General features: G+C 36.1%; 4 protein-coding genes across 4 annotated transcripts in view; 3 read left to right on the top strand and 1 right to left on the bottom strand.

Annotated features, from left to right (window-relative positions):
• The window catches only part of LOC106721630 (CLIP domain-containing serine protease 2), a 30,793-nt gene extending 16,854 nt beyond the window's left edge, over positions 1-13,939 (top strand). The window contains exon 8 of the mRNA XM_045681840.1: positions 13,522-13,939. The gene's annotated coding sequence lies outside the window, so the exon portion shown is untranslated. The remainder of the gene's footprint in view (positions 1-13,521) is intronic.
• LOC106721629 (melanization protease 1) lies at positions 35-13,584 on the top strand. The gene is made up of 7 exons (XM_045681839.1): positions 35-256; positions 9,287-9,414; positions 10,927-11,137; positions 11,221-11,408; positions 12,154-12,262; positions 12,508-12,685; positions 13,261-13,584. The coding sequence occupies exons 1-7, from the start codon at positions 196-198 to the stop codon at positions 13,511-13,513; spliced, it is 1,128 nt and encodes a 375-aa protein (XP_045537795.1). The 5' UTR covers positions 35-195; the 3' UTR covers positions 13,514-13,584.
• A 2,732-nt stretch (positions 13,940-16,671) lies between the features above and the next one.
• LOC106721699 (CLIP domain-containing serine protease 2) lies at positions 16,672-21,739 on the top strand. Its single transcript, XM_014516732.2, has 7 exons — positions 16,672-16,798; positions 17,320-17,450; positions 18,023-18,215; positions 19,206-19,387; positions 20,230-20,338; positions 20,404-20,581; positions 21,326-21,739. Exons 1-7 carry the CDS (start codon positions 16,738-16,740, stop codon positions 21,576-21,578), a joined length of 1,107 nt encoding a protein of 368 aa, XP_014372218.2. The 5' UTR covers positions 16,672-16,737; the 3' UTR covers positions 21,579-21,739.
• A 1,683-nt stretch (positions 21,740-23,422) lies between these two features.
• Positions 23,423-27,490, bottom strand: LOC106721597 (protein Fer3). Its single transcript, XM_014516560.2, has 4 exons — positions 27,302-27,490; positions 24,730-24,823; positions 24,329-24,495; positions 23,423-23,971 (listed from the first exon to the last, which is right to left on the bottom strand). Exons 1-4 carry the CDS (start codon positions 27,341-27,343, stop codon positions 23,774-23,776), a joined length of 501 nt encoding a protein of 166 aa, XP_014372046.1. The 5' UTR covers positions 27,344-27,490; the 3' UTR covers positions 23,423-23,773.
• Positions 27,491-27,836: the final 346 nt, after the last annotated feature.

Genomic DNA, 27,836 nt, shown 5'->3' with positions numbered 1-27,836 from the left:
GACTTTAATAAAATTTTGTAAACTTCCGATAAGGTCAATAAAACACAGTAAACAATAAAGTGGGTAAAACCAGATGACTGGTAAGAAGCCATTCAGGAAAAATTGTGTCCAGAAAATATAGATTGATGTTGGCAACCAATATCGGGCGTAGTTAGTATCGAGAAAGGCACGGCGAGTGGACAACGTGTCTGCACGATGCGTTCACACCCCACTGTATTGTGTTGTGTACTCTTCGCGGCCCTCACCGCTGCCCTCAGTGAGTATAAAAATACATTGACAACTATTTACTATTACTTGCTTCTTTTATAATTAATAATTTGAAAGTATATTTGCAAAAAGCTTAAATGTTCCGATGTTTACTTTAATCTCATTTTTTTCTTGAACAATACCAGTGTCAGGGACCTGAAAACTACCAAATAATCATGTCTTTATAATAAATGAGAAATATAGAATCTAAGTAAATACAAAGTAAATGAGTGACATTTTATATTTGAGATGTATTAAACATAGTTACGTCTATGTCCCTACTTAGGCCGAAACCGACTCCAAAATAACAATAATCTATATATTAGGTCCTTACATATGAAATTGGCGTTTTTCGTACTGGCCACTTTAATCACGAATTTCTCCTCTTTGGTAAGGAATTCCAAATTCAAATTTGTACAGCTATAGACTCATGTATTTGTGGTTCGATGACCGTCATTCCTTTGTTTTTTTTCTTCTGCTTTTTTCTGTTTGCGTCACTCATTTTACAAAATGGAAAACTTAAAATATCGCATTATTTACGAGTACGAGTTCCGCCGTGGCACTAGTGCTGCGGAAACGACTCGAAGGGTGAATGATGTGTATGGCGGTCGTGTTGCAAAAGAAAACACAGTTCGTTTTGGGTTCCAACGTTTTCGTTCTGGAAATTTCGATCTGCAGAACAAGCCCCGTGGACGGCCTGAGACTCAAGCTGATAATGAAGAGTTGAAGGCTATTGTGGAAGCGAATCCATCGCAAACCACGTCCGAGTCAGCTGCAGGCTGCGATGTTAGTGATAAAACTGTTTTAATTCACTTGAAGCAAATTGGGAAGATTAAAAAGCTTGAAAGGTGGGTACCTCACGAATTGACTGAAGCAAACCGGCAAACGCGCGTCGACTGTTGCGTTACATTACTAAACCGGCACAATAATGAAGGTATTTTAAACCGAATCATTACCTGTGATGAAAAATGGGTTCTTTACGATAATCGGAAGCGCTCAGCGCAATGGTTGGATCCTGGCCAGCCAGCCAAATCCTGCCCCAAGCGAAAATTAACCCCAAAAAAGTTACTTGTAAGCGTTTGGTGGACTTACTTACCGGTATTGTTCATTACAGTTTTCTCAAATCTGGCCAGACTATTACGGCTGATGTCTATTGTCAGCAATTGCAAACCATGATGGAAAAGCTAGCGGCTAAACAACCTAGGCTGGTCAATCGCTCCACGCCACTGCTGCTTCACGACAACGCTAGACCACACACTGCGCAACAGACGGCTACTAAATTAGAAGAGCTTCAATTGGAAAGTCTAAGACATCCTCCGTACTCCCCGGACCTTGCTCCAACAGATTACCATTTTTTTCGAAATTTGGATAACTTCTTGCAAGGGAAAAAATTCAACTCCGATGGGGCAGTCCAAATCGCCTTCAAAGATTTTATTGATTCCCGTCCGACTGGTTTTTTTAGTAAAGGGATCAATGAACTACCTATGAGATGGCAAAAGTGCATAGAAAATAATGGTTCATACTTTGATTAATTAAATATATTATATTAAAAAATATTCGACTTTTTGTTCCTCCCATACAAAACGCCAATTTCATATGTAAGGACCTAATATATAAAAGAAAGACGTGTTAGTTACACTATTTATAACTCAAGAACGGCTGAATCGATTTGACTGAAAATTGGCGGGCAGGTAGCTTAGAACCAGGAAACGGACATAGGATAATTTTTATCCCGTTTTCTATTTTTTATTCCTCGCGGACGGAGTCGCGAGTAAAAGCTAGTCTATATATATAAAAGAAAGTTGTGTTAGTTACACTATTTATAACTCAAGAACGGCTGAATCGATTTGACTGAAAATTGGTGGGCAGGTAGCTTAGAACCAGGAATAGGACATAGGATAGTTTTTACCCCGTTTTCTATTTTTTAATCCGCGCGGACGGAGTCGCGGGTAAAAGCTAGTCTATATATATAAAAGAAAGTCGTGTTAGTTACACTATTTATAACTCAAGAACGGCTGAATCGATTTAACTGAAAATTGGTTTGCAGGTAGCTTAAAACCAGGAAACGGACATAGGATAATTTTTACCCCGTTTTCTATTTTTTATTCCGCGCGGACGAAGTCGCTGGTAAAAGCTAGTTATACAATATAGACATGTTACAAGAAAGAAGAGCACTTTCTTACTTTCGGGGTTTTCATGACATTATTTTGTTACTTTTTAGTGCATTTTCTTTGAGATTATGAAGTCGGCTTTTTATTTAATTTTTATTTTATTTCTCAATTTTTTGTCAAATTTTTTGACAAATTTCCTTAATACGTATGAGGACGGAAATGGTCCCTGAGGAATAATTTAAGTCCTCATTCCCTTCCCACCCTTTTCCTATTAGGAAAGGATGAGAAGGGGAAGTGGATTTGGCGGAAGAGGGGACGCAAAGGAAGGGGAAACATTCTCTTTCTGTGCGTCTGGATGTCTATGGGCAACGGTCGCCTCACTATTTCGGCGAATTCAGGTGGCCGTTTGCTGGTTTGCCACCTTCTGATATAAAAAAAGGATGGAAATAAGACAAATAAAGAAAAGGGCATTCCTATTTAATATGCTTAATATGTATGTACTTCAATTCAAAAAGTAATTTAGAATGCAGCAGATAACCTCTCATCCTTTAAACAAAGAAGTAATTTTCAAAATCGGTATACTAATTCAAAAGTAACGAACTAATACATCATAGCGTGCCTTTAATTCTGTGAAGCCGCGCGCCGCAGTAGCATTTTTCGGATGCGCGTAGTTTTTAGCCGACTTCAAGAAGAAGGAGGTTATCAATTCAACTGTAATTTTTTATGTGTGTTACCGCGATGCTGCGCCTCTGGTGATCCGATTTTGATAAAAATTATTTTAATCGAAACGAAGTACTTGCAGATGGGTCCCATTTTTTTTTAATGACTAGTAGATTTTGAATTTAGCTTCAAAATGTGTTGCGAAAATTAGCTACATTTTTGCTTTAACGCTTACGTAGAATAAACTATAGGACCTACATAAAAATTATGTATCGAAGAATTGTAGCTCTTTAAATGTGCTAAATAAAAGTCCGCGATAGCATATATCTATCTTTTATAGTTTTTTCACAATAATTACAATTATTTAAATTACACAATTATTTTTTTCTTTAGAAACATCAATTAAATTCATGCCCTATTTCCGACGCTATTATTCGAGTTCAGTATTAATCCTTATGTAAATAAATTTGTTCATTATCAAGAAAATTTAATTTAAATTATTTTTGCCCTTGAAACTTATATCATCCTGTCTAGTAGTTTAGGAGATATCGAAAGAATAAAATTACGCAGAAACGAAAAGCACAATTTTGTTTTCTGGGCTTACGTAGGTCAAACTATATGACTTACATAAAAATGATGTATGGATTAATTATAGCTCATTAAATTTGCTAAATAAAAATGCTTGGTACATTTATCTATCATCTAAGGATGTCTCACAATAACAATACAAATACAAATACAAATATACTTTATTGTGCACTATCATGGAGTTACAAAAAAAGAAAGTACAACAGGATTTTCACAAAAGGCGGTCTTATCGCTAAGCAGCGATCTCTGCCAGACAACCTTTGGGTAGAAATTAAGCTAAGTAAACCAAATCGGTAGGGTGCACACGAACCGTGATAAGAAATATAAATAAAAACAATAGAAATATTAATAAGAGAAAATAAAATAATACAATATTTCAGCAATATATATATATATAGCCAAATTAGAGCTGCAGATAGTGATCTTTGACATGTTTTTTAAACGATTCAATACTTTTACTGCATCTAATAGAGAGAGGTAAGGAGTTCCATAGTTTCACAGCGTAAACCGTGAACGATTTTGAGTAGAAAGAAGAAGTGTGTGAAGGAGTAAGAAGGGAAAAGTTTGTACTAGAACGCAAGGTGTGGTCATGAGTGAGATATGTAAACTTAAAACGTTCTTTCAAATAATGTGGAGCAAGTGGATTGAACAGTATATTATATAAAGTAGAAAGAATGTGAGCATTCCGGCGAAGACGGATTGGGAGCCACTTGAGCTTTACACGATATTCGGATATGTGGTCATATTTGCGTACCCCAAATATAAACCGTATACCAACATTTTGAAGGCGGTCAAGTTTATTTAATTGCTCCTCTGTGAGATCAGGATAGCAAATGTCGGCATAGTCAAGTATAGGCAGAAGTAAGGACTGAACAAGCGCAACTTTGGTAGGAATCGGAAGAAAATTACACAAGCGTCGAAAAGAACCAAGGGCTCCGAACAATTTTCGACTCAATTCCCGTATCTGCGGTACCCAAGATAAATTACGGTCAATCAGCACGCCAAGATTTTTCACAGTGTCACTGTACGGGACTATTATGCCATCAAATATAATAGGTGGTAGTTGATGCCAGTCAATTTTACTAATAAGACGCGAGCTGCCAACAATGATAGCTTGCGTCTTAGCAGGATTGACTTGCAAACCATAAGATTTAGCCCAACGCGAAATACTGGCCAAATCCATGTTAGCTATATTTATAGCACTTGGTAAATCAGCTAAAGTCGACTGGTTATATATTTGGAGATCGTCTGCATATAGGTGGTAGAGAGAAGATATTTGAGAGCTTATAGAATTAATGAAAATTGCAAATAGAAGTGGGGACAACACGCCACCTTGCGGTACGCCGGCATTTATGCTACACCAAGAGGAATAATTATCTTGAACTCGCACACGTTGCCGACGCCCATACAAGTAACTATGAAACCAGTCAATCACAGCCGGAGATATGTTAAGAGAGCGCATAATTGCAAGTAAAATATCAAAATCCACAGTGCAGAAAGCATTGCTGAAATCCAACAATGTCAGCACCGTGAGCTTTTGATCATCCATTCCTAACCTTATGTCGTCAGTGATTTTCAAGAGTGCAGTAGCCGTACTATGGCCAGGACGGAAGCCAGATTGATATGGATTTAAAAGATTGTTGCAGGAGAGGAAGGAGTTAAGTTGTTGATGGACAAGGCGCTCTAGGACTTTGGACAAAAACGGAAGTATGGATATTGGTCGATAGTCCGACGGAGAGGATGGTTTGGACTTTTTGGGTAGAGGAATTATTTGTGCCTCTTTCCATAGATTGGGAAATGACCTGGTGGTAATTGAATAATTTAGGATGCGTTTGATGATGGGAATAAGAATATCAAGTAAAGGAATGACCATCTTACGGCTAATGCAGTCACCGCCAACAGAGTCAGAGGAAATGGATAGAATACTCTTCTCAACATCACGATCCGTGAATTGACTAAAATTGAAAGAGCAGTTACTGGAGTTGGGTATACTAGAAAGATATTTTAAGGTGTTCGATTTATCTATGTTACTTATGAACGATGAAGAGGAAAAATGGAGATTGAGACCATTTAAGTCAGTATTATCTGTTGGAGAGTTCTGTTGCTTACCAACTCCAAGTTTTCTAAGAAATTTCCAGACCTTGGCAGGATCTTCATCTTGAACAGATTTATGGATATGGCGTCGTTGTGAATCTCTACACGCCATATTGCAGCGATTTCGAGCTTGTCGAAGCTTTTCACGATTTTCATCGCTGGGATTGGCCTTGTATTTAGCCTTGGCTTTGTTTTTTTTATTTATTAGATTTCTAATATCTTCAGTTAGCCAAGGTGCAGGTGCGTGGCGAATTCTCACTGGACGAATAGGAGCATGGATATCGAATAAGTTGACTAATATTGAATTAAATGTGTCCACCTGTTCATCAACTGTCTTGGCACTGAAAATTACGTTCCAGTCGGTGTTCAGGGCATCCTTTCTCAATTTATCAAGATTCATATTCGCAAAGTTGCGCTGAAGTAGAAATTTTGACTTTGCCTTAGGAGGTCGGATTTTATATGACATATAAATAAGGTCATGATATGAAAAAGCATCGGCAGCACATTGACCATGCTTAGCAACATGATCAGGAGAAGAGACAATTATTAGGTCTAGAAGTGATGGGACGCAATTCGGAAAGAAATGTGTGGCTGAAAGAGGAAGAATGTGCATATTGGCTGCCTCAATAATATTATTTAATCTTGCAGATCTTACGTCTTGTTTTAAAAGACACGTATTAAAGTCTCCCATAATAATGATATGATCGTATATGGATACGAATTCTTCCAGGAGGTGTTCAAATGCCGAAAAGTAGTCAACTGTTGAAGAAGGACTGTATAGGACTCCTAGAAGTAGTTTTGTATGGCAAAAGAGTATTTCGATAAATAAGTATTCTGCTGCGTTCACGTCTTGATTTTGATCTGAATTATTAATAATTGAAAACGGAATGTGGGAACGAAGATATATAGCAACGCCGCCACCTCCCCGTTGTGTGCGGTCGTTGCGAATGAGAGTAAACCCTGGTAGAGAGTAAGAAGTCGAGGCCAGGCAGGGTTTAAGCCAGGATTCTGATACAAGAATGGCATGTATGTTTTTGCTATCAAAGGTGGCTAAAAAGTCGGGGTAATGTGCCGGTATACTCTGCGCATTTATATGGACAATATTAAAGTTTTTCGAGACATCTGTAAAATGAGAGTTTAGGGCCACATCATTTGGAGGAATACTTTCATAACTACTATTCAATCCACTAGACGCTGATTTATACAATGAAGAATCAGTAACATTGTCACTATCACTATCGTTCATTTAATATTGAAATTTAATATAAAATATATATATAAACAATAAATAAAGGGATAATTAAATAATAATATAAACAAAAATTATAAAATGTAAACCTAATTGCAAAAGTGCTTCGATGTGGTGCTGTTGCTACCCGCCAGCTTCTGTCAAGTTCGAACAATTTATAACAGAAAATTAAAAATAAAGATAATAATAAAAAGGAAACATTAATTAAAACATTATTATAACATAGCACAGGTGTCAACTGTTGTAAAGTAAATCGTACAGTACTGTAATATTTACTGACACTCTTGTCGATGTGTCACACAAACTATTCACATGAAAAAAACTAAATGAAAAAAGAAAAAAAGAAAAATATAAAGTGTACTCGTATACTATTATAATTACTAAATGTACTTAAAAACCATAAAGTTCAAACAAGAACCTCTATAGAAACAAATTATTTCTAAATGACATCTATGGTAGTTTAATTATAGTCTATGGCGTTGCACGTCACAGTGCATTTGAAGTTTGACATGATTGACAAGTATGCGTCAATGAGTACAATCATAAAATGCAGCGTGACAGCTGTCATTCCTAGAAGTGTTTGTTTACCAACACGGATTTGTACAAACAATATCTATAAATTAGGACGACAGAAAGGTGTAAAATTACAGTTACATAAGTAAACCACAGTACACAATTCTAAAATCTCTTATCCAAGTGTGTGGAAGACTAAACATTTAAGAAACTATGTACTAGAATACAGGAAATAATAAAATAGAAAGAGAAAAAAAAAAAAGAAATGCACTATTTTCTTGTGGTTCGCTTTGTGCGAATCTGATTAGCAAACGATTTCACAGAGGGCTTGCCATCTGTGGCTGTTGACTGCGCAGATGAAGCAGGGCTGGCTTCAATCGGGACAGCATCAAGTTCTGCCAAGCTCTCAACTTGGTGGATTGAGCCATCCGATGCCAGCACATGAATTATGCCGTCTTTTGTCCAACAGTTCGTAATGCCATGTCGCTTCCGAGCCTCCAAGAATATATTGTGGCGATTTCTAGTCAGAAACTCAGATTGCGTTATACCTGAGCCCTTTAGTTTGGTTTTGGAAAACCAAGTTTTATCACGCATGGAGACCTCACCATGTTATTGTGAAAAAACATCGATTAAAATGCACACGAAAAACAGCGTCGTAAGCCTACGGCGCTATCATATTATATTCGTTAAGAATCCTTATCCAAATAATTATACAATATAGACATATTATAAGCAAGAAGATAACTTTCTTTAGAGGGTTTTCATGACATTATTTTGTTACTTTTTAGTGCATTTTGTTCGAGATTGTTTTTTTATGAAGTCGGCTTTCTTTTTTTCTTAATTAATCATTTGATATCTTCCAAACTATTGGTCAGAATGATATAGTTTGAAAGGCTAATGTAATCTGCATTTAATACCCTCAAACATATTTCTTTAGATAAGGATTCAAACTGAATATAATATAATAGCGCCGTAAGCTTACGACGCTGTTATTCGTGTGCATTTTAATCGACGTTTTTCACAACAACATGGATATTGTGAGACATCCATAGACGATAGATATATGCCACCCAAGACCTTTATTTAGAAAATTTAAGGATCTATAATTACTTCATACATCATTTGTATGTAGGTCATATAGTTTGGCCTACGTAAGCCAAGAAAGCAAAATCGGGCTTTTCAATGTAACGCGTTGTAGTATTTTTCGTTTGCGCGTAATTTTATTCTTTCGTTATCTCCTAAACTATTAGACAGAATGGTATAGTTTCAAGAGCAAATATAATCTACATTAAATTCTCTTGATAATGAACAAATTTATTTACATAAGGGTTAATACTGAATTCGAATAATGACGTCGGAAATAGGGCATGAATTTATTGATGTTTCTTAAGAAAAAAAATCATTATGGTGAGAAAACTATAAAAGATAGATATATGCTATCCTGGACTTTTATTTAGCACATTTAAAGAGCTACAATTCTACCATCTTTCATTTTTATTATATAGGTCCTATAGTTTAGCCTACGTAAGCGCTGAAAGCAAAAATGTCCCTAATTTTCGCAACGCAGTTTGAAGATAAACTCAAAATCTACTAGTCTTCTAGTTATTTTAAAAAATAATCAAAAAGATGGGACCCATCTGCAAGCACTACCTTTCGATTAAATATTTTTTTATTAAAATCGGAGCACCAGTGGCGGAGCTTCGCGTTAACACACATAAAAAATACAATCGAATTGATAACCTCCTTCTTCTTGAAGTCGGCTGAAAATACTAAATATCCGCTAAATATGGTTGATTAAAACAATAAATTTCTTTTACAATTACAGAACAATGCGACGATTGTGTTAAGATAACAGATTGTGCGCCGGCAATACAGCTGATCCGCACAGACAAAAGTGCGGCGGCAATTCAAAAACTGAAAAATGCACTCTGTGGTTATGAAGGTGTTCAAAAGGTTATACATATTCACATTACTAAAAAAACTAGCTAAACAACAATCGGTTTGATCATCATTAGTAAAGTTATATGATTTATGAACGTAAGGTAACACTACATCACGACACTGTTTTGTATGTCATTCGGACTTTTGATAACCTATCAACTGTACAGTCAGCTGCATAAATATAGTGGCAGACAAGATATCCAGATATATAGGGACTTCTAAATTGATCAATTGTATAAGTACAACCAAAGTCCACAAATTAATAGAAACACCCACTCTGCGCAAATATATTGAAGCGTCAAATCGTCAAATATATGAGTTCATTCAAGGTGCCCATAATCATAGTAACAGGCATAGCGTCAATGGGGTCTAGGGATGTAGTTCTTCAAAATTGCACGAGGCTATAGGACCATCTCCTTTGAGTCGCGAACAAACACCGCAGTGCCACCATTGTGGCGGGGTGCGAGACCCCGCGCAGCACACGCTCTCCGAATGCCCTGCGTGGGAGTTAGAGCGGCGGGTCTTGGTTCAAATGATCGGGTCGAATCTTACATTGCCGGCGGTAGTTGCAGCTGCACTAGCCGAAAAAAAGGAGTGGATGGCGCTAATCTCCTTTTGTGAAAGCGTGATAGGGCAGAAGGAGACCGCAGAGCGGGAGAGAGAGAGGGCTCTTTGGAGGCGAACGGCTCGGGGTGTCTCTTCGAGCCGCTCTGAGTAATCTGTCACGGCTATAATAGGTCGTTAGTCCCTTAAATCGTTGTAACGATCTAAGGGACCCTTGGAACCATTGGCGATTAGCATGGGGGGCCTGATCGTCGACAAAGATGATCCCATAGGAAGACGGAGACATAGCGTGGTCCTATGTTGCCTTAACACTTAGAGCAACGGGCAGAGTCCTGTCCTGGATAGTAAAGTGCTGAAGGTTCCGGTGCGTTCCTCGGAGATCCCAGAACCCTCTTCGAGGCTGGCCACCGAGGGGTTTTTAGTGGGTCAAATCCCACATAACCCTGTCTTCCCCCCCAGAAGGCAGGGTATTTTTCGAAGATTTCCCCGCCGATACCAAAAAAAGGCATAGCGTCAATATTACGAGTATCTAGACATCCAAAGTATGCAAAAAATAGTAACATTAGACGAAATTGAACTATACGAGTATCTCTATGTGCTTGAGATACACTTTGAAATATACTTCTGTTCAATTCATTTGACACTTTATATCAAAACATTTCTCTGCTATTTACTAACAAGTTTACGTCCCGCATGACAGATACTAGATTGCTAGAATTTTAGCTTGTCCCCCGCGTTTGGTAATTTTAGTCTCAAGTGCTATTCAAATTTATTCTTTACCCGATCAGATTACAGATATTATAATATTCATCAACGTCAGTGAATATTTTTGCTTATTTTTTTTTGCTACCAGAAAGGAATTTTAGTTATTCATCATCATCAAAGGCTGATGCTTTGTCTGACCACTGTATCCAGAGATCTAATATTATCACCATTTTAATTATAAAATTTTGTAAATAGGTGTGCTGTTCTGATTTCTTTACAAGTCGATCTTTGAATGATGAAAATGAAAGCAAAATCAACACACAAACATCTGGAGACGAAATCGAAAATCATCGTAATATACGTCTTCTACCAACTGAGTGTGGCGATGTAGACGGGAACAGAATTGTTGGAGGAACCAGTGCGGGCCTGTATGAGTTCCCCTGGCTGGCCCTCATTTCATACATACGTGAGTATTGTCAAATGTTAACTGCACCCACTGAGAACGGGAATTTCAAATGATCTAAGAATTTTGACCACGTTTGCTTGTAGTTGAAGATGGAAGAACTTTGCAATTTAAATGTGGAGGCTCAGTTATAACTGCGAGGTACGTGCTGACGGCCGCACACTGCATCGAGAAAAAACAAATAGTCGGAGTTAGAATTGGAGACTACGACATAAGCAAACCTGAAGATTGCGTGGGAGAGGATGAAATACGCGAATGTGAATCAAAATTTCAGGTTATGTATTTTTGATCAAATGTATTTTTTTAATATCATAGGATGGCGAACGAGCAAGCGGTCACCTTAATCCGCCTTAATAGCAAAGCGACTGCTGCTCACTGACATCCGCAATTGCAGATGCGTTGCCTACCTTTGATCAACAGAGGAGGAGATTCACATAAAGGGGATATATCCTCTTCTTATGTGTCCCCTCCTCCGTCAAATCCCCTTCCCCTCCCCATCCTTTCCTTGTAAGAAAAGGATGGGAAGGGAACGTTTACTAAAATTAGGCCTCCGGCACCACACTCATCAGACGAAACGCGGAATTGCTTCCACTTCACGCCTGTCTGTGTGTTCGTGGTATTGCACCGGTCGACCCAGCGACCCGGCGACCGGTTGCGGGATCTACCACTAAATACCTTAAAATTTACGGCAGATATATATGGGCATTTTAGCGGTATCACGTGGCGACTCGGTTTATAGCATAGGGGTGGCGAAAGAATGGCGCCATCAATGGCACGCGACAAAATATTTTAGACAAGTCACTGAATCGTTACGCATTTCGAAAAAAGTGTGAGGTTAGCGTAATATGAGGAGATATCAGGAGTTTTTCCTATGCTACTAAATGTTCACACAATCACAAAGTCAAGATAATTGGATGGAATATAGGAGATACCTGTTATAGGAGTTATACTTATTTGTTATTTTCGAACCACTTGATGATGGCTGGTATGTAACAATAGAGCTCTTTTTTCTGCAACAGGATATCGCCGTTACCCATAAAATATCTCATCCCAATTACGTGATAGTACCAATAAGCCTGAACGACATCGGTCTGCTACGTCTCGCTACTCCTGTGGACTTTTCTTACAGTAAGATTAATTTTAAAATGAATAATGATGTATAAGATTAGTTTATTTTATTACCAGCTTACGCATGATTTGCAATCGCTATTTCTTAATGTTCATATTAAGAAATAGCGATTGCATCATTGAGTTTTTTAGTAACCCAGACGGCTTGAGTCGTTTGAAGAATGAGATGTCATTCGAATCTAAATTTAAATTAAACACAAAAATATACCAAGTTCTACCACTGAATTATATCTTATTATCCATAGGAAATTCAGGAACAATTTGTTTACCGATAATGAGGGATCTACGGGAAAGGGACATAGCACAAGAATTCGCTACGGTAGCTGGTTGGGGAGCGACAGAGAATCAACGGCAATCGAATATTCTTCTTAAAGTTCAAGTGCCTATATATCCAGAAACGACGTGCAAATCGTTTTACAAACGGTGAGAAAATACAGTCCGTACTCACATTTCTATCTAACATACTCCAACAATATGAAGTTCACGCCTTTTTTTATTAGGCATACGAGCGACGGGAACAGTAAGGCCCATGGACATTCGCAACACCAAATCTGCTGTCACTATAATAATTTCAGAAAATATTCAGAATTTATAATAGTCTGAACCAAAGAAGCTAAGGTTAGAGAGAAGACTAAACGACATGAATAATATTAAATTAGTCTGAGATTCCCGTCAGTTCTCAAATAAAAATGATGCACTGAACTTCATGTTTATCCTTTAACCTCTAAAAAAAGTAATTAACAATACGAACACTTAGCTTATAAGTATTTACCCCATACGTTTATTTACAACAATGTTACAAATTTTACCTATTTGTATACAGAAAATTAATTATTTTCTATAATTTTTTATCATCAAAATGTTTGTTGTATTTAAAGTTATATTTATATTTTTAAGAACTTATTTTTTACCGCACTCTTATGAAATTCTTCTTCGAAAGATTTTTACATACATGCAAACATAATATTGAAAGTAACTATTAAACTGTATTTTTCCAGAGCCATGCAATCACGTATATTTAAACCAAACATGATGATGAATACGATATGCGCCGGGGACGAAGGCCGTGATTCTTGCAAAGGTGACTCCGGTGGACCTCTCATGATCGAAGCACCTTACAATGGGACATACAAATTTGTCCAATTCGGCATCGTGTCTTACGGATTTGAGCAATGTGGTTTAAGCAAACCTGGAATGTATACCGATGTTCGAAAATATATGAAATGGATTTTGGATACTATTAAACCATAGAATTTTACCAAAGAAACAAAAAATATATGTTTATATATAACATAAAGTTAAAACTCGAACGATGTTATAATAAATCTTATGAATTCTACTTGATAAAGGAGATTGGATAATCAATATTTACTTAGTTTTTAGGAATAGAATAATAATTTGTTTTGAAAAGAAAAGAAAAAGTACTTACTACTTGTTAATTTCAATTAGATATCAGTAATTAACACAGAGCATCGATGGTGAAGTGGTCGATAAATCAAAAGTTGCCACAAGTACTTCGCAAATTAAAAAAAAATCCGAAATTTTGTTATTTTCAACACCATATACTTACATAGAACATAATAAGGTGGTCGTCATTTTATCATAATGTTTCATAACGCTATTAATTGCTTGTTATAAAATACCTTAAGCTTAATAAAATTTATTGAATTGTAGACCAACCGTCGTTTCATTAATATCCATAAATTTATTTTTGTAAAATGCGACCTGAATTAATTAAAAAAGCACAGTGGCGGCAGTGAATAGCCGATGAGTGCAAGAAGTCTAAAGGTTACAGATCCATGGCCTGATACTTTAACTTTCATGGTCTGAAGGGTGAACTATCTGTACGATAGAGAATATTTATTTTATCCAATTACCGTTCCCATTCATTTATTACAAGAAAAGACTACATTGTGTCCTATGTCGTCTTGTTATTGTAGCGATCGACGGAACTACGAGTATTCCTTCGCCAGCAAATGACGAGTGTTAATTGATTGAGTATTTAGAAAATGTAATTAGGTCTGAATATTTGTGACAAATGAATGGATGTAATTTAACTACATAATTACATTCGTATAATCTTTATCTTACTAATATTATAAATGCGAATGTTTGGATGGATGGATGGATGTTTGTTTGAAGGTATCTCCAGAACGGCAAAACGGATCTCGACGAAATTTGGCATAGATGTAGACAATAGTCTGAAAGAACACATAGGCTATTTATTGTTTTTTTTTAATTTCGCGCGGACGGAGTCTTGGGCGACAGCTAGTACATTATAATTATATGTCTTAAAATACAGATAAAATAATGATAAATACGTGGAAAATATATAATGGGATGTAAAAAGGAGTCTTAGAGAATTTAACTGTTGAAATGTTTTTATTCAGTTATATAGACCGAGAAACTGACCTGGTGAGCATAATTTACAATATGTTACCCCCTTGTCAATGTTAAAAATAGGCACAAGACCCAAATCGTACTGTGGGAGTCTTGTATTTTTTTATTTTATGTAAGTTTCTATGCTTATTATACTACTTGGAAAGGTGAATTTGGCAGAGGAGAGGACGCATAGGAATGGGAAATATCCTCTTTGCGTACGACTCTGTCGAATAAAGATAGAAAAGCATAGCGTCTGCTAATTAAAAACACTATAAGCAACGGTCAATTCGCTATTTTGGCGAATTCAAGTTGCCGTTTGCTCGTTTGCTACTTTTGGCTATTAAAGAAAATATGTGCAAAATGACTAATTTGCAGGGATTTCAAATAACGTATGATTTCCTCTTGTTATTTCAATGTGGTTCATATGTCAGTTACGATAACCCCAGCACAAGCGACGAACGATAAAAAGGAAAAATTCCAAACATAAGGCGGAGTTTTACAATAACATTATTATAAATCAAGTAAACAATGCAGACAAATAAAAAAAAACTTTGAGTATCCAACTTTGATTTAGATTTACCGGTAAAACCTAAATTTTACTACTGCTCATGGAAAAATTCTGAATAGTTATGTGAACTTGGTTGATTTTGAAAATTTATCACCATTTAGCCCGGGAGCCAGGTACATTTTCGGTCAATTATTTCTTCTCGAGCGTAACTTCGTAAAATGCATAAGGGACTTATACTATGAATACTCGCGACCGTCAGCTGCGGCTCCGTGGGTGGGGTGGGCAGTGGCATCCTCCCACGCATGGAGAAAAAAATTTTTTTTTTTCAGGCATTTCCCCTCATTTGAAAATTTATCAGAGTATAGTTTATGTAGTATTTTGAAAGAAAAACATAGTTGACCATAACAAGGTGGATTATATGTACGTCAGCTGGCTCCTTGAAGATGAAAAAAAATTTTTTTTTACTATGAATGAAAATTAATGTATCTGCTTGCTGTATCTCAGTGGAAAGTTTGTCAGCTGGTGGTACCTTGAAAGATGTAACGCAACAGCATCTATGAAACTACTACTACTACCTACTGAAACTTGATGAAAATTATATTAAATATATATAAAAAATATATATTAATCGGCTGTAATGTGTATTTGAAGTCAGTCTTATGTTTTACGAAGTATACAAAAATCACATATATTTTTAAACTTTAAACAATTTTTAACTGCGCGCGGACGGAGTCGCGGGCGACAGCTAGTATTACATAATAAACGCACACAAGATAAAAAGTTCCTTCTCCCAGTTCTAAGCTCCCCACCAATTTTCAGCTAAATCAGTTCGACCGATCTTGAGTTATAAATAGTGTAACTAAACGACTTTCTTTTATATATCTAATATATAAAATTCTCGTGTCACAGTATTCGTTGCCATACTCCTCCGAAACGGCTTGACCGATTCTCATGAAATTTTGTGAGCATATTGGGTAGGTCTGAGAATCGGCCAACATCTATTTTTCATAACCCCCCCCCCCCCCATTTTTTTACCTGCGCGCGGACGGAGTCGCGGGCGACAGCTAGTATATACTAGCTACTATATATAAACGTACATCTAATCCATATATTTTCAAGTTAGCGCTTGACCATGATCCCACCCGATGAAGTGATGATGTGGTCAAAAGATGGTACGCGCTAGCTTTGTAGATACCTATTCACTCTACTCTTAAAGGGCCCCACATCCTACTTAGACGGAAAGACTGACGCCGGCAACTTATTCCAATCCTTAGCAGTATGCACAAGGAACGATGATTCGCTTCAAATCTTTTCGTTCGAACGCGTGGCACGTTTACTACATAAAGGAATGATTACAGCCGTATGTCTGACGCTGTTACTGATATTTCTCAAATGATAATTTTTTTTTTCAATATTTATTAATAAAATGTTGTTACGTTCTCGAATAAATAATATTTTATGTAAGCAAATCAAATGGGAAATACCCTATGACATAAATTTTTGGAGTTCAGGAAGATAAGAAGCTGTCGTCAAGAAATTGGCAGTTGTCAGAGCAAGCTTGAGTGAGATAGGCGCATCACTTATAATGAAGTTACTTATAAAAGTGGTGCTTGGAGTGTTATTGTTTAGCATTGCAAGTTGTTATAGTAAGTAAAAATTATTTTATTACAAAATTTATTTTCTAAGAATTTATTTTTTTACTTATACTTCTAAGATTTTATTAATTGTTAGTCAATATGCGGTGACTCCAAGTTATCGACTTATGAAACTACGACCTAAAGCTAGAAAACTCGGCAACGAATCAACGGTGAAAGAAAATATATTATTATTTACCGTTTATATACTTTCTTTAACATTCTTTATCTTCATTTTGTATGCCAATTCGATGGTAAAATGATAAAACAGCATATTTTATTTGCTAAGAAATGTTAAACTAGATAAAATTACCTAATATATTATTGTCATGGGGCGTTAGGTGACCCGGTGTTAAGTGACCGCTACTTATAAAAATATGAAAAAATATAATGCATCGCCTAATTTCGCATAGAATATATAAGCCTAGAAATACTCCTACATCACGCTTGTCTTCTACGTGGTCTTGGACCATCGTACAACAGCTGTTGCTGCCGCAGACACTACCACTGTAATGTTTTTGTATTATCAACAGAATACTGCGAGGACTGTATTCTAATAACGCGATGCGAGAAGGCCTTAGAGAGAGTAAAACATCACAAAAGCGATGCAACTGTGAAAATGCTGAAAAATGCTCACTGCGGCTTTGATGGAGTCACTCACAAGGTTAAAAATTTTTAAATAAACCTAGACAGTTATTTTAATTATTATCGTCTTTTTTGGTTTTTATTTAAAATTTTGTTGAGAGAATACGTTTAAAGTTTCCTTGCACTCAATTTGTTTATAATAATATCTAAGTATTTTTGAATAAATTAATTTTCAATAGGTAACCACTATAAGTGTCTACAAATTGATATAGGGTAAAATTTGATAACTGACACTGGTTCACCTAACCCGTCTATACTTCAAATAAGCTATGTATATCAAGAACGGCGTATCTTTACAAATCAATTTAAAAAAAAAGGTCGTAGACTTATCATCAAATATTCTTGATTTTTATTAATAAAAATTTAAGAACATTCCATGGCGTAGGAATTTTGTCATCAGTATCGTGTCTAAAATATTATATCGCGATATTAAATTTACTGTTCTACTATACTAGAGACTCAGAGAGATAAATATGTGTTAATAAGTGTCTTACGGCAGTGGAAACTAATGGTTAATGAAATGACACCGATGATATTTGAAGTACCGCCACCCCTTTTACCTTCTACTTGATTTTTTTTTTCTTTCGGCAGGTCTGCTGCACAGAATTAATGATTAACATGCGAACGTTGGAAGATGATTCAACTAACGAATTCGACATAGAAAAACATCCCAATATAAAACTGTTGTCGGAAGAATGCGGAGATACAGACGGAAATAAAATCGTTGGCGGAAGCAGAACTACGCTATATGAGTTCCCCTGGTTAGCAATAATCATCCATAAAAGTGAGTTCATAATTGTAGGTTTCGACTGCAGTGAAACTTGTATTGATACATATGTCCTCCCTCATATTCTCTTCCCAAAAACAGAGACAACGATATATGTCAATACTTATATGAAACAGTCTAAATCGACCGTAAAACAAACTTATTGGTATATTGATAAACAATTTTCACATTGTGTAATTGCAGGTTAGACGTTATTTCTTTGTTTTATAAAATATCTAGCCTTTACCCGCGACTCCGTCCGCGCGGAATAAAAAATAAAAAACGGGGTACAAATTATCCTATGTCCGTTTCCTGGTTCTAAGCTACCAATTTTCAGTCAAATCGATTCAGCCGTTCTTGAGTTATAAAAATAGTGTAACTAACACGATTTTCTTTTATATATATAAGATAGATTAGCGATCCACCCCGATCGTCGGTGGCTCAGGGGTTCAGCACTTGACTTCTAATCTGCAGATACTGGGTTCCAACCCCGCCAATTACCAATGTGTTTTTCGATTTACTTATAACATTTATCCGACGTTTTTACGATAAAGGATAACATCGTAATGTAACCTGCAACGTATCTGCGAAGAAATTCAAAGATATGTATGAAGTCAAGCAACACGCACTAAGCCACCCCTAACTTAGGGTAGGTTCCGAACCCTTCAGTGGGGTATAGAGAGTTGATGATGATGACTCGCCCCTGCTTCGCTCGGGTGGCAAAGCATTTCTATTATTCCATCATACATTATTTTTACATAACTCTAATAGTAAACCAAAGCCTGCGTAAACCAAAAAAAGGTAAACTGTTAATTGGTTGCGAAATAAGCTGTTTAGTCATAATATAAATTATATTGGAACTCAAATTCAAATTACCGGGAACAAATTATCTGTATAATAGTGAAATTTTACCATTTTTGTTTTAACAGAACGGCCAAAAAATGGCCCCGAAAAGAGACTTTGTTTTATAACATATAGAGAATAACCATATTTTTTTAAAAAAAACAGATGCCGGTACTTTATATATGAACTGTGGGGGTTCGTTGATTAATTCAAGATACGTGCTAACTGCAGCTCATTGCATTAAGGGAAGGGAAGTCTCCAAAGTCCGAATTGGAGAATACGACCTCAGCACAGAAATCGATTGTACTGGAGAAGATGCTTTTATCCAATGCGCACCTAAATATCAGGTATAAAGATTTATTTTTACAAAATTTATAATTCAAAATTTTATCACAAATGGCTCACTCGGCCGGTGCAATACTACAACCACACAGAAGATAGACGCAAATTGTAAGTAGCTATTTCCTTCGTTTCGACTAATGAGTGCCGGAATCGAATATTAACCGTCTTCCCCATCTATATTTTTCTCACAAGAAAAGAAGGGGCAGCGTATTTTGCAGGGTATTTGTAGAAAAGGAAAATAACCTTTATTTGTACATCATCTATCCTATCCATTAAAGATCACTTATCATCTGCTATCATCTACCTATGGGCATTCTTGCTCATTAGCGACCAATTACTATAACCCTTGGTTAAATCTGATATGGAAATGAAGATAAAATAAGTAAAACATACCCCCAGTAAATAGATAAAACTTAAAATTCCTTATAGGCCCTTAATTGATTACATTATTCAATTCCTACTATTAGCTTGCTCGTCGACTATGTTTATAGATAAGTTTATATAGGTACATATGCCTATAGTACATCTTATAAAAATGACATAGACGCCGTCACAAAATAGTAGATGAAATATCTTTGCACAAATAGAGTACAGTGCATTATGTAAAATTCAAAACGGCAGCCGTCACAAAATGGCAAATGACACATTTTTGTTTTCCCTTAGGAGAAATGATAAGATTTGACAAATAGAACAACGTCATAAAGTCAAATTCGTTTTGAATTACTATTAACTAAAAACTTAAAAAAAACAATTGCAAAAAGTTTGTTTAATGTTATAATCAATATAAACTTATGAAAATCTATTGTGTACTTTCATATAAATTAATAACTTTCTTTCTTTTTGACAGGAAATAGATGTGTCGGAGCAGATCTATCACGAAGCTTACAATAACGACCCTCTCATCATAAACGACATCGGTCTTTTACGTCTTAAAAAATCTGTCGACCTAAGCTACAGTGAGTTCTCGTAAAATTATACTAGAATGTGTGATAGACCGCCATAAAAAATTTTTTTTTCTTAGGAAATTCTGGTCTGATATGCCTGCCGATAACAAATTCGCTCCTAAATTTAAACATATATGGTGAAAGAGGGACTGTGGCCGGTTGGGGTATAACTGAAAGTAACACGAAGTCTAATGTCCTACTCAAAGTTGGAGTTCCAATATTTTCGCCCAGAACGTGCTTAAGGTGGTACAACAGGTTGGTGTTTATAATCTATATATATAAAAGAAAGTTGTGTTAGTTACACCATTTATAACTCAAGAACGGCTGAATCGATTTGACTGGAAATTGGTGGGCAGGTAGCTTAGAACCAGGAAACGGACATAGGATTTTTTTTTACCCCGTTTTCTATTTTTTTTATTCCGCGCGGACGGAGTCGCGGGAAAAAGCTAGTTACTAATATAAGAAACTATATAAAAAAAATATGTTGTGTGAAAACTACTGACTGGATATTCCACTGGACAGGCTATATTGTGACTATTTGATTTTCCCAGTTTACTTTTTGCGCAGTCTATTTTGGGTAGGTATTCATTCAAAAGCTGTGCTGCTACTTAGCTTATTTATTATTGTACATTTATAGAAATCATTTTGAAGTATTTAGCTATTATTATTAAATTTCTCTCCCAAGTAGGGTTGACGGCCGGCTGTAAAAAATAAAGCCAAAACATTATGTTTTATAAGACCTTGTGCGCCGACCCCACGTGAGTAGGAAAAGGCCAGGGAGATGATGATAGCGGTTGGTAACTGTGTAAATCAAATTAATAATAGAAATCGTCGACATTAACTGGCTGTAACTGGCGCTTAGGAAGGAAGCCAAAACTATAATTACCAAATAGCAACCTGTCCAACGAATATCAGTTATATTTCTTATTTTGAACTGCGGTACACTAGGCAAAGTGGTATATATATATTGATAACTTAATAAAATGTATAATTGATTAGGAATCGTCATATGACCATGGAATCTTACAATCGATTGACAAATACATTCTGCGCCGGCGAGCTGGGTCACGATTCATGCAAAGGCGACTCCGGCGGGCCACTTATGTACGAAGGCTTCATAACGAATACATACAAACTAGTACAATACGGTATCGTGTCTTACGGAAATTTGGACTGCGGCACTGAACCACCTACTATATACACAGATGTCAGAAAATATATGAAATGGATTATGGACCATATAAGGCCTTAATCATCTAGAATATTTTTACTAAGAAGAAATGTAATGGTTATTTATATGACATAAATTTGTAAAGAATTACTGTTTTTTTATAATAACAATAGACACAATACTACTTGACAAAGTAGTGTTTACCAGACTAATATTTTACAACACCAATATTGTTGTTTGCTTTATATGGACATTGGAAATTGCATGCATTCAAAATTATAAAGAAATAATGAAAGTATTGACATAATTATTACATTATGTTAGCAAAAACCACGAAAGTTTTAAGTTATATAAATAATTAAAATATTGTTAAAACATTAGATTCTATTTTTAAATTGCACTTTTAGCAAAAATAGTTCACATAATATTTGGTTGTAAACTAAATTTATTGTTATAGAAAAAAAGCCATATGAGGTCGTTGACCTTCACCCATCTGAAAACGTAAAAACGTAACGCATGAATTTCATCTCAAGTTTGCTTTATTTCTGTTCATGGCTACCTGACAAGCGGACGTGAACACCTAAGTCAATTAACTAAAGATTTTTATAATATAATGTAGTTTTGTATTGTATATGAAAATAATAGATAAATAAATAATAATAATAATACCAATATGAAAACCAATCTAAATTATGTTATAAGAAAGATAATTTAATACCTATACGTTCATGAACATTGCACTGGGGGACTTAAGATCATCTTCGATGAAGCATTTCATGAAGAAATTCAAATTTGTCGTTTTGTTCTTTTGAGACGAACAAAGAATTAACAACACGAATTAATCCTTATGTGTTTACTTATAAATATTTAGATATTTAGTTGCTACCCTTCCTTAGATAAATACACATACATTTGTATGTATCGTTTACGCTGTGAGGAATTCCCAGCCATTTTCTTATCTTGCAGTTATGTTTTTATACATTATTATGTTTATTAAACATAGTATATCCAAATGTTATTTTTTAACTGCTTATGATAACCTTATCAGAAATATTAAATGTTTTGCAATTAAATTTCGTGTCCTTATTCGACTTTCGCAATATTTTTATCTAATAAAAACCATGTTTAGTTTTAATAACAAAATAAGAAAATTTTTGTTGTATAAGAAAATTGATAATAATCATTTTTATATCCGACGCTCCTTGAAAAATTTTCAAAATTACTAATGGTATATGTAATTTGAAATTACGAATTATTCGTTCCGAATTAAATATCAGATATTAATATTCGACAACACATTCCACATTCGCAAACAACTGAAAATTACTTTTGAATTTCATTTTACATCGCTGAAAAAGTAACGACATTTGTAAAAAAAAACCTTCTAATTTGTAAGGTTTAATTAGTACCATTAGTAGTTTAAGTCTTAGAGTGGCGGCCACGGACAGGTCGACGCAGCGTGGGTAGGCCTCCTGCAAGATGGACCGATGACCTGGTCAAGGTTGCGGGAGTGCACTGGATGCGTGCGGCTCAGGACCGGTCATTGTGGCAATCGATGGGGGAGGCCTACGTCCAGCAGTGGACAAATTCAGGCTGACAATGATGATGATGATGATGATGATGAATTAGTACCAAAGTGATTTTTCATATTCATTTTTAGAAATATTCATACATATCTTGTTGTAGACTTTTGTTCGCAGGCCAATGCCCACTTTGGGTCACTGCGTCGTCCTAGTTAGTTCATACAAGATGCGTGTATAAAATGCAAAAGAAATAAGTAAGTATATAAGGAAAAAACACAAAATGATTATAATTTATGTTTATTATAGAACTAAAAATATTATTTTGTTATAACTAATGGAAGACATTTTATATTTTTACTACTGTTACAACAACATTACAGAAACACAGGAAGGAAGCTCTTATTATAACCACACGTTTACTTCCCATTTCAATCCTATATACACCTTTGTTGGTGCATCTGTGCCATTACAAAAGTACTATATACTTTTATGTACATACTCGTAATTTGTAGCGTACATGATTCCGACAAAGTGATTCAAACACAACACGAAATAGTAACTGTCATTGCAAATCTATTCTAAAAAAAATAATCTTAAATAAGGTCTGCCCAAGATCCAAAATGTGGTTGTCCTGAGCTTTCTCGAAACGAAAATAAAAAGTAAATGCACACTAACACCTTTTATCTTAGTGATATTTTTAAATGAGGATTCTACTAAGAGATGATTGACGATAATATATTTTTTTTTTTTGACTTATGCGCACCACGGCACTTCAGCCTCGAAGACATGCCTGTGTGGGTGCAAGGCGTGCGCGTGCGCGTGTGCATGGTGTGGCGCTGGCGCCGGCGATGGAGAGCCGTGAAGCAGCTCGCACATGAAGCCGATGTAGGTGATGGCCAGGCGCAGTGTTTCGATGCGTGATAGCCGTTTCTCGTAAGCGAACGTCGGCACCTGCGACATACAATACTCTACAATAGTACAAGGTGGCAAACGAACCAGCGTCCACCTGATACTGATGCTTTCCCCTCATATCTCGTATATTTTCTTATTAGAAGGAAGGTAGAAAAGACTACACCTGTCATACACAATCATCAAAAGTAACGCAGAACTACTTCCACTTCACACTTGTCCTATCTCGGTGGTGGTATTGCACCGATCGAGCGGGTTGTAGCAGGATTTGTTCAGCAGCTAATGACCCTACGGAGTTTACCACTGTAAGAAGGAATCAATAAAGTGTGGCCTCTCATCATTAGTAAACCGCGTTCATATGTTTGATGCCTGATGAGACAACGCTAGCTACTGGTCTACCTTCCGTCTCAGCTTGTCGAAGGCCTCGTTAAGGTTGAACATGCGGCGGCGCTCGCGGATGTTGGCGGCGCGGCGCTGCGCCACCGAGGCCACGCGCCGGCGCGGCTTCTTGCCGCCTGCCGTCGCGCGCGCTGCGCCACGTGTACCGCATCCGCCCGCAGACCATACTAAATATAAAAAATAAAAACTTACTTTGTGATCTTTGAAGTAAGTAATCTAAGTGAAAAATTACAGAGAGTATGTTAACTGCCATACTCGTTAATCCCTCACTAAATATGCCCTTAGTGTAGATTTAGTATGTAAAATCTACAATAAGCGATTGCTTGTACAGCCATTAAGTGTCTGTAAGTGGGACAGGAAGTATAAGTAAGCTTGCATTTTTCAATAAAGTCAAGATTTACCCAGGTCGGCCGGAGGAAAGGCCAGTATGTCGGGGTAGGGCACGGAGGCCGGAGGCGCCTCCCACAGCGGCCCGTATGGCGACACCTCGCTACCCTGAAACAAAATAAACTATAACTAAATAATGATTGTTCGTCGTATTGTACTTTGCTACATTATATAGGTAGTTAGTAACATTTTAAAATTCACACTAACATATATTTTCTACAGTTTAAATGTAGGTACACTATCGTTTTTGATGTTCTCACACAAGTGGTTAGGTTCTTTGAAAACCCATACCAGTTCAGAGCGCTGAGCTTGTGTGGGGGGCGCAGTTGGTAGCTGTTGTCGAGCAGTCGCAGAACCATTCGGATGATTTTTGAGATTTGTATAACTTGAGATAGTGTAGCTTTATCGATTGATCAGTTTACAGTTCCAACATTAACGTTACAAATCAATTAACTACTAGTATTAGTTTAAATTTAATAATGGTAGAGGCCGCAACAACATTAACTGCTGCACGAATAGCCAGCTCGACCGTTACAATAGCACGACCACACAGAACACAGAAATGAAGTGGAAACAATGACGTGTTTCGTCTAACAAGAGTGAATGATGGCGGCCAAATTTTAATCCTCTTCCCCTTCCTATCCTTTTCTTATAAGGAAAGGATGAGAAAGGGAATCGATTAACAGGAATGTGACGTACAAAAAGGGGAAATATCGTCTTTCGAACGTCCCTGCCCACTTAAGTTAGACAACACATCGACAACTTTTTTGGAGATATGTATGGGTAGTGGTCGCTTGGCTATTTTAGCGCGACTACTGGCTAATTTGTCACTTTATACTGTAAAATAAGGGAGAGGATTAACTGGCTCATATTGCGTCGTATAGCATAATGTCATGACAGCATCGTTCGCGTTTATTGACTTACTGACCCGGTTGACTCGACGAGGTTTTAAGTATTCTTCATGTTGTTTAGTTATACTGTTGACATGCAACAGCTAGTGTAGGTGAACTTTTCCGCGAGACCCGAACCCGTTTTGTACGACAACATAATTAAAAGCCACTAAATTTAGATTTAAACTAAAAATCCTTACTTTTACTAAAAAGCACCTTGACTGCTGATATGAGATCGTATTTCTTACATTCTTTCAACCCAATCTCTTACTCGAACTCGAAACTCGACGTGCATTCAAAAGTATTATTATTATATTATTCTTTCATCATTTTATTGTTATACATAATATTAATATTTAATTAGAGGAAATCCAAATTTTTGTTCGGGGATTTTACGCCAAATGCGATAACACTGTCAATATTTTTGTATTAAACCCACAAGTTCCGCTTATTTTCCTCATAAAAGCAAAAACAGGATGTAGCCTACAAAATGTGATAATCTAATTATAGTCATAACCTCATAAAAACTATACATATAATTCTATTGTTCGCTAATGTTCATTTTAAGTTAAATATCAAATTATATATATATGTTATAGTACAGACACGAACTCTGGACAATCTTAAAATTTACCAGTAAAACCTAAGATTACCAACTAATTGTGATAAAAGTCAGAAAAGTTTTTATTTATTCTAAGCATTTACTAGTGAATGATAAGATTTTCTTCAAATACACGATAAATATCGATAAACAGTCGAATAATATTGTATAACACGAAAGTTTATTTTTAAAAAAAACTTCGATTTAATTCCCTTTATAAAAGTTATATACATTAATTTATATTCTTATAAATAACTTTATGTATTTTAACTTTAACTACAATTACTTGTTATATTTTGAGTTTACTCGGTAATTCTTTGGACTTCCGGAGTCCGGTCTTTAACAGTAACATAAATATTTTATATCAAACCAAATTTGAATATACTTTATTCATATTAATTCTACAGTATGTGCAAAAATCCTTATCACCCTTAACCCAAAGGATTCTCTAACCAGAATCTTCATTTAAAATATATTGTTATCTCTGTTTTGTAAAAGATAATGAAAGGGATGACTTATACAGAGATTTTAGTCCCACTGATAGTTATTTTTCTACTTCGAATTTAAATTTAAAACCTATTTAGTGCAACGTCAAAATTTTTAAGATCCTAACTGAGCACTATCTTTCTTCTTAGCTATTCTAATGTTAGCTTTCTTTGTTAATTCATTCAACTTCGTTTTTTTTTCTCGATACCTTCTTCTGAAACTTGGCAGACACCCGTGTCTTTCAATGCTTCATCTTTCCACCTTATTTTGGATCCGCCTCAAGATCTGCGACAAGATGGAAAAGCAGTAGTGCCCGTCTTCTTTTTTTTATATTGAAAAAGTTAGCGCTTGACCACGATCCCACCCGATGATGTGATGATGTGGTCTAAGCTAAGCTTTGTAAATGCCTATTCACTCTACTCTTGAAAGTCCCCACATCGTACTTGGACGGAAAAAACATCTCCTTACATAACTATACCTGTCTTACTGTATTGAATCATTACACACTGACAAGTATTCATTGAAATAGTTTTGCTATATTTTGGTTAAGATAATTAAAGCGGAGGTTTTGAAAGATAATAAAAAACTAATTATTGGCTAATGACATACTGAGCTGGTCCAGACGTGCGGCGTCTCGCTGCCGTATGACATCAGCGGGAAATGAATCTTGATACTTGTTATCACCACCACAAAGTAAAACTGCACCTCACCCAGTCGGTGATGTACCACGAGATATGGTAGTCAACTTCGACCTGACACACCACAAGAACGTATCACACTAAATCAAAATATTCTATATCTGCCAACCATACCCCGAAAGACGTGCAAAATTATTAAATTCAATTGCAACGTAAATTAATCTCTACAGTGATAGTTTTACAGTCTAATTTTAAATGTTTGCAAAATAACACCCCAATAGAAAGCGACGACAGATTTCTCAACCCCTATTGGTGGTTGTAAGGGTGTCTGAGGGTAGGACTCGTTGATTCGCCACAGCCGGCTAGTTGGGCGGGCTTATCGACTTCTGGGCAGATTGAATTATACATATTATTATGAAATTTTGCTAAAGCGTCTGGTTTTTAAGTAGTACTGTGCCATTACGGTATACAAATTTTTTCGTTTCTACAAAATCCTCACGCAATTT

This window comes from Papilio machaon, chromosome 17 (genome assembly GCF_912999745.1).
Source record: "Papilio machaon chromosome 17, ilPapMach1.1, whole genome shotgun sequence".
Classification (NCBI taxonomy): Eukaryota; Metazoa; Arthropoda; class Insecta; order Lepidoptera; family Papilionidae; genus Papilio; species Papilio machaon.
This window is presented reverse-complemented; position numbering and strand designations above follow the sequence as displayed.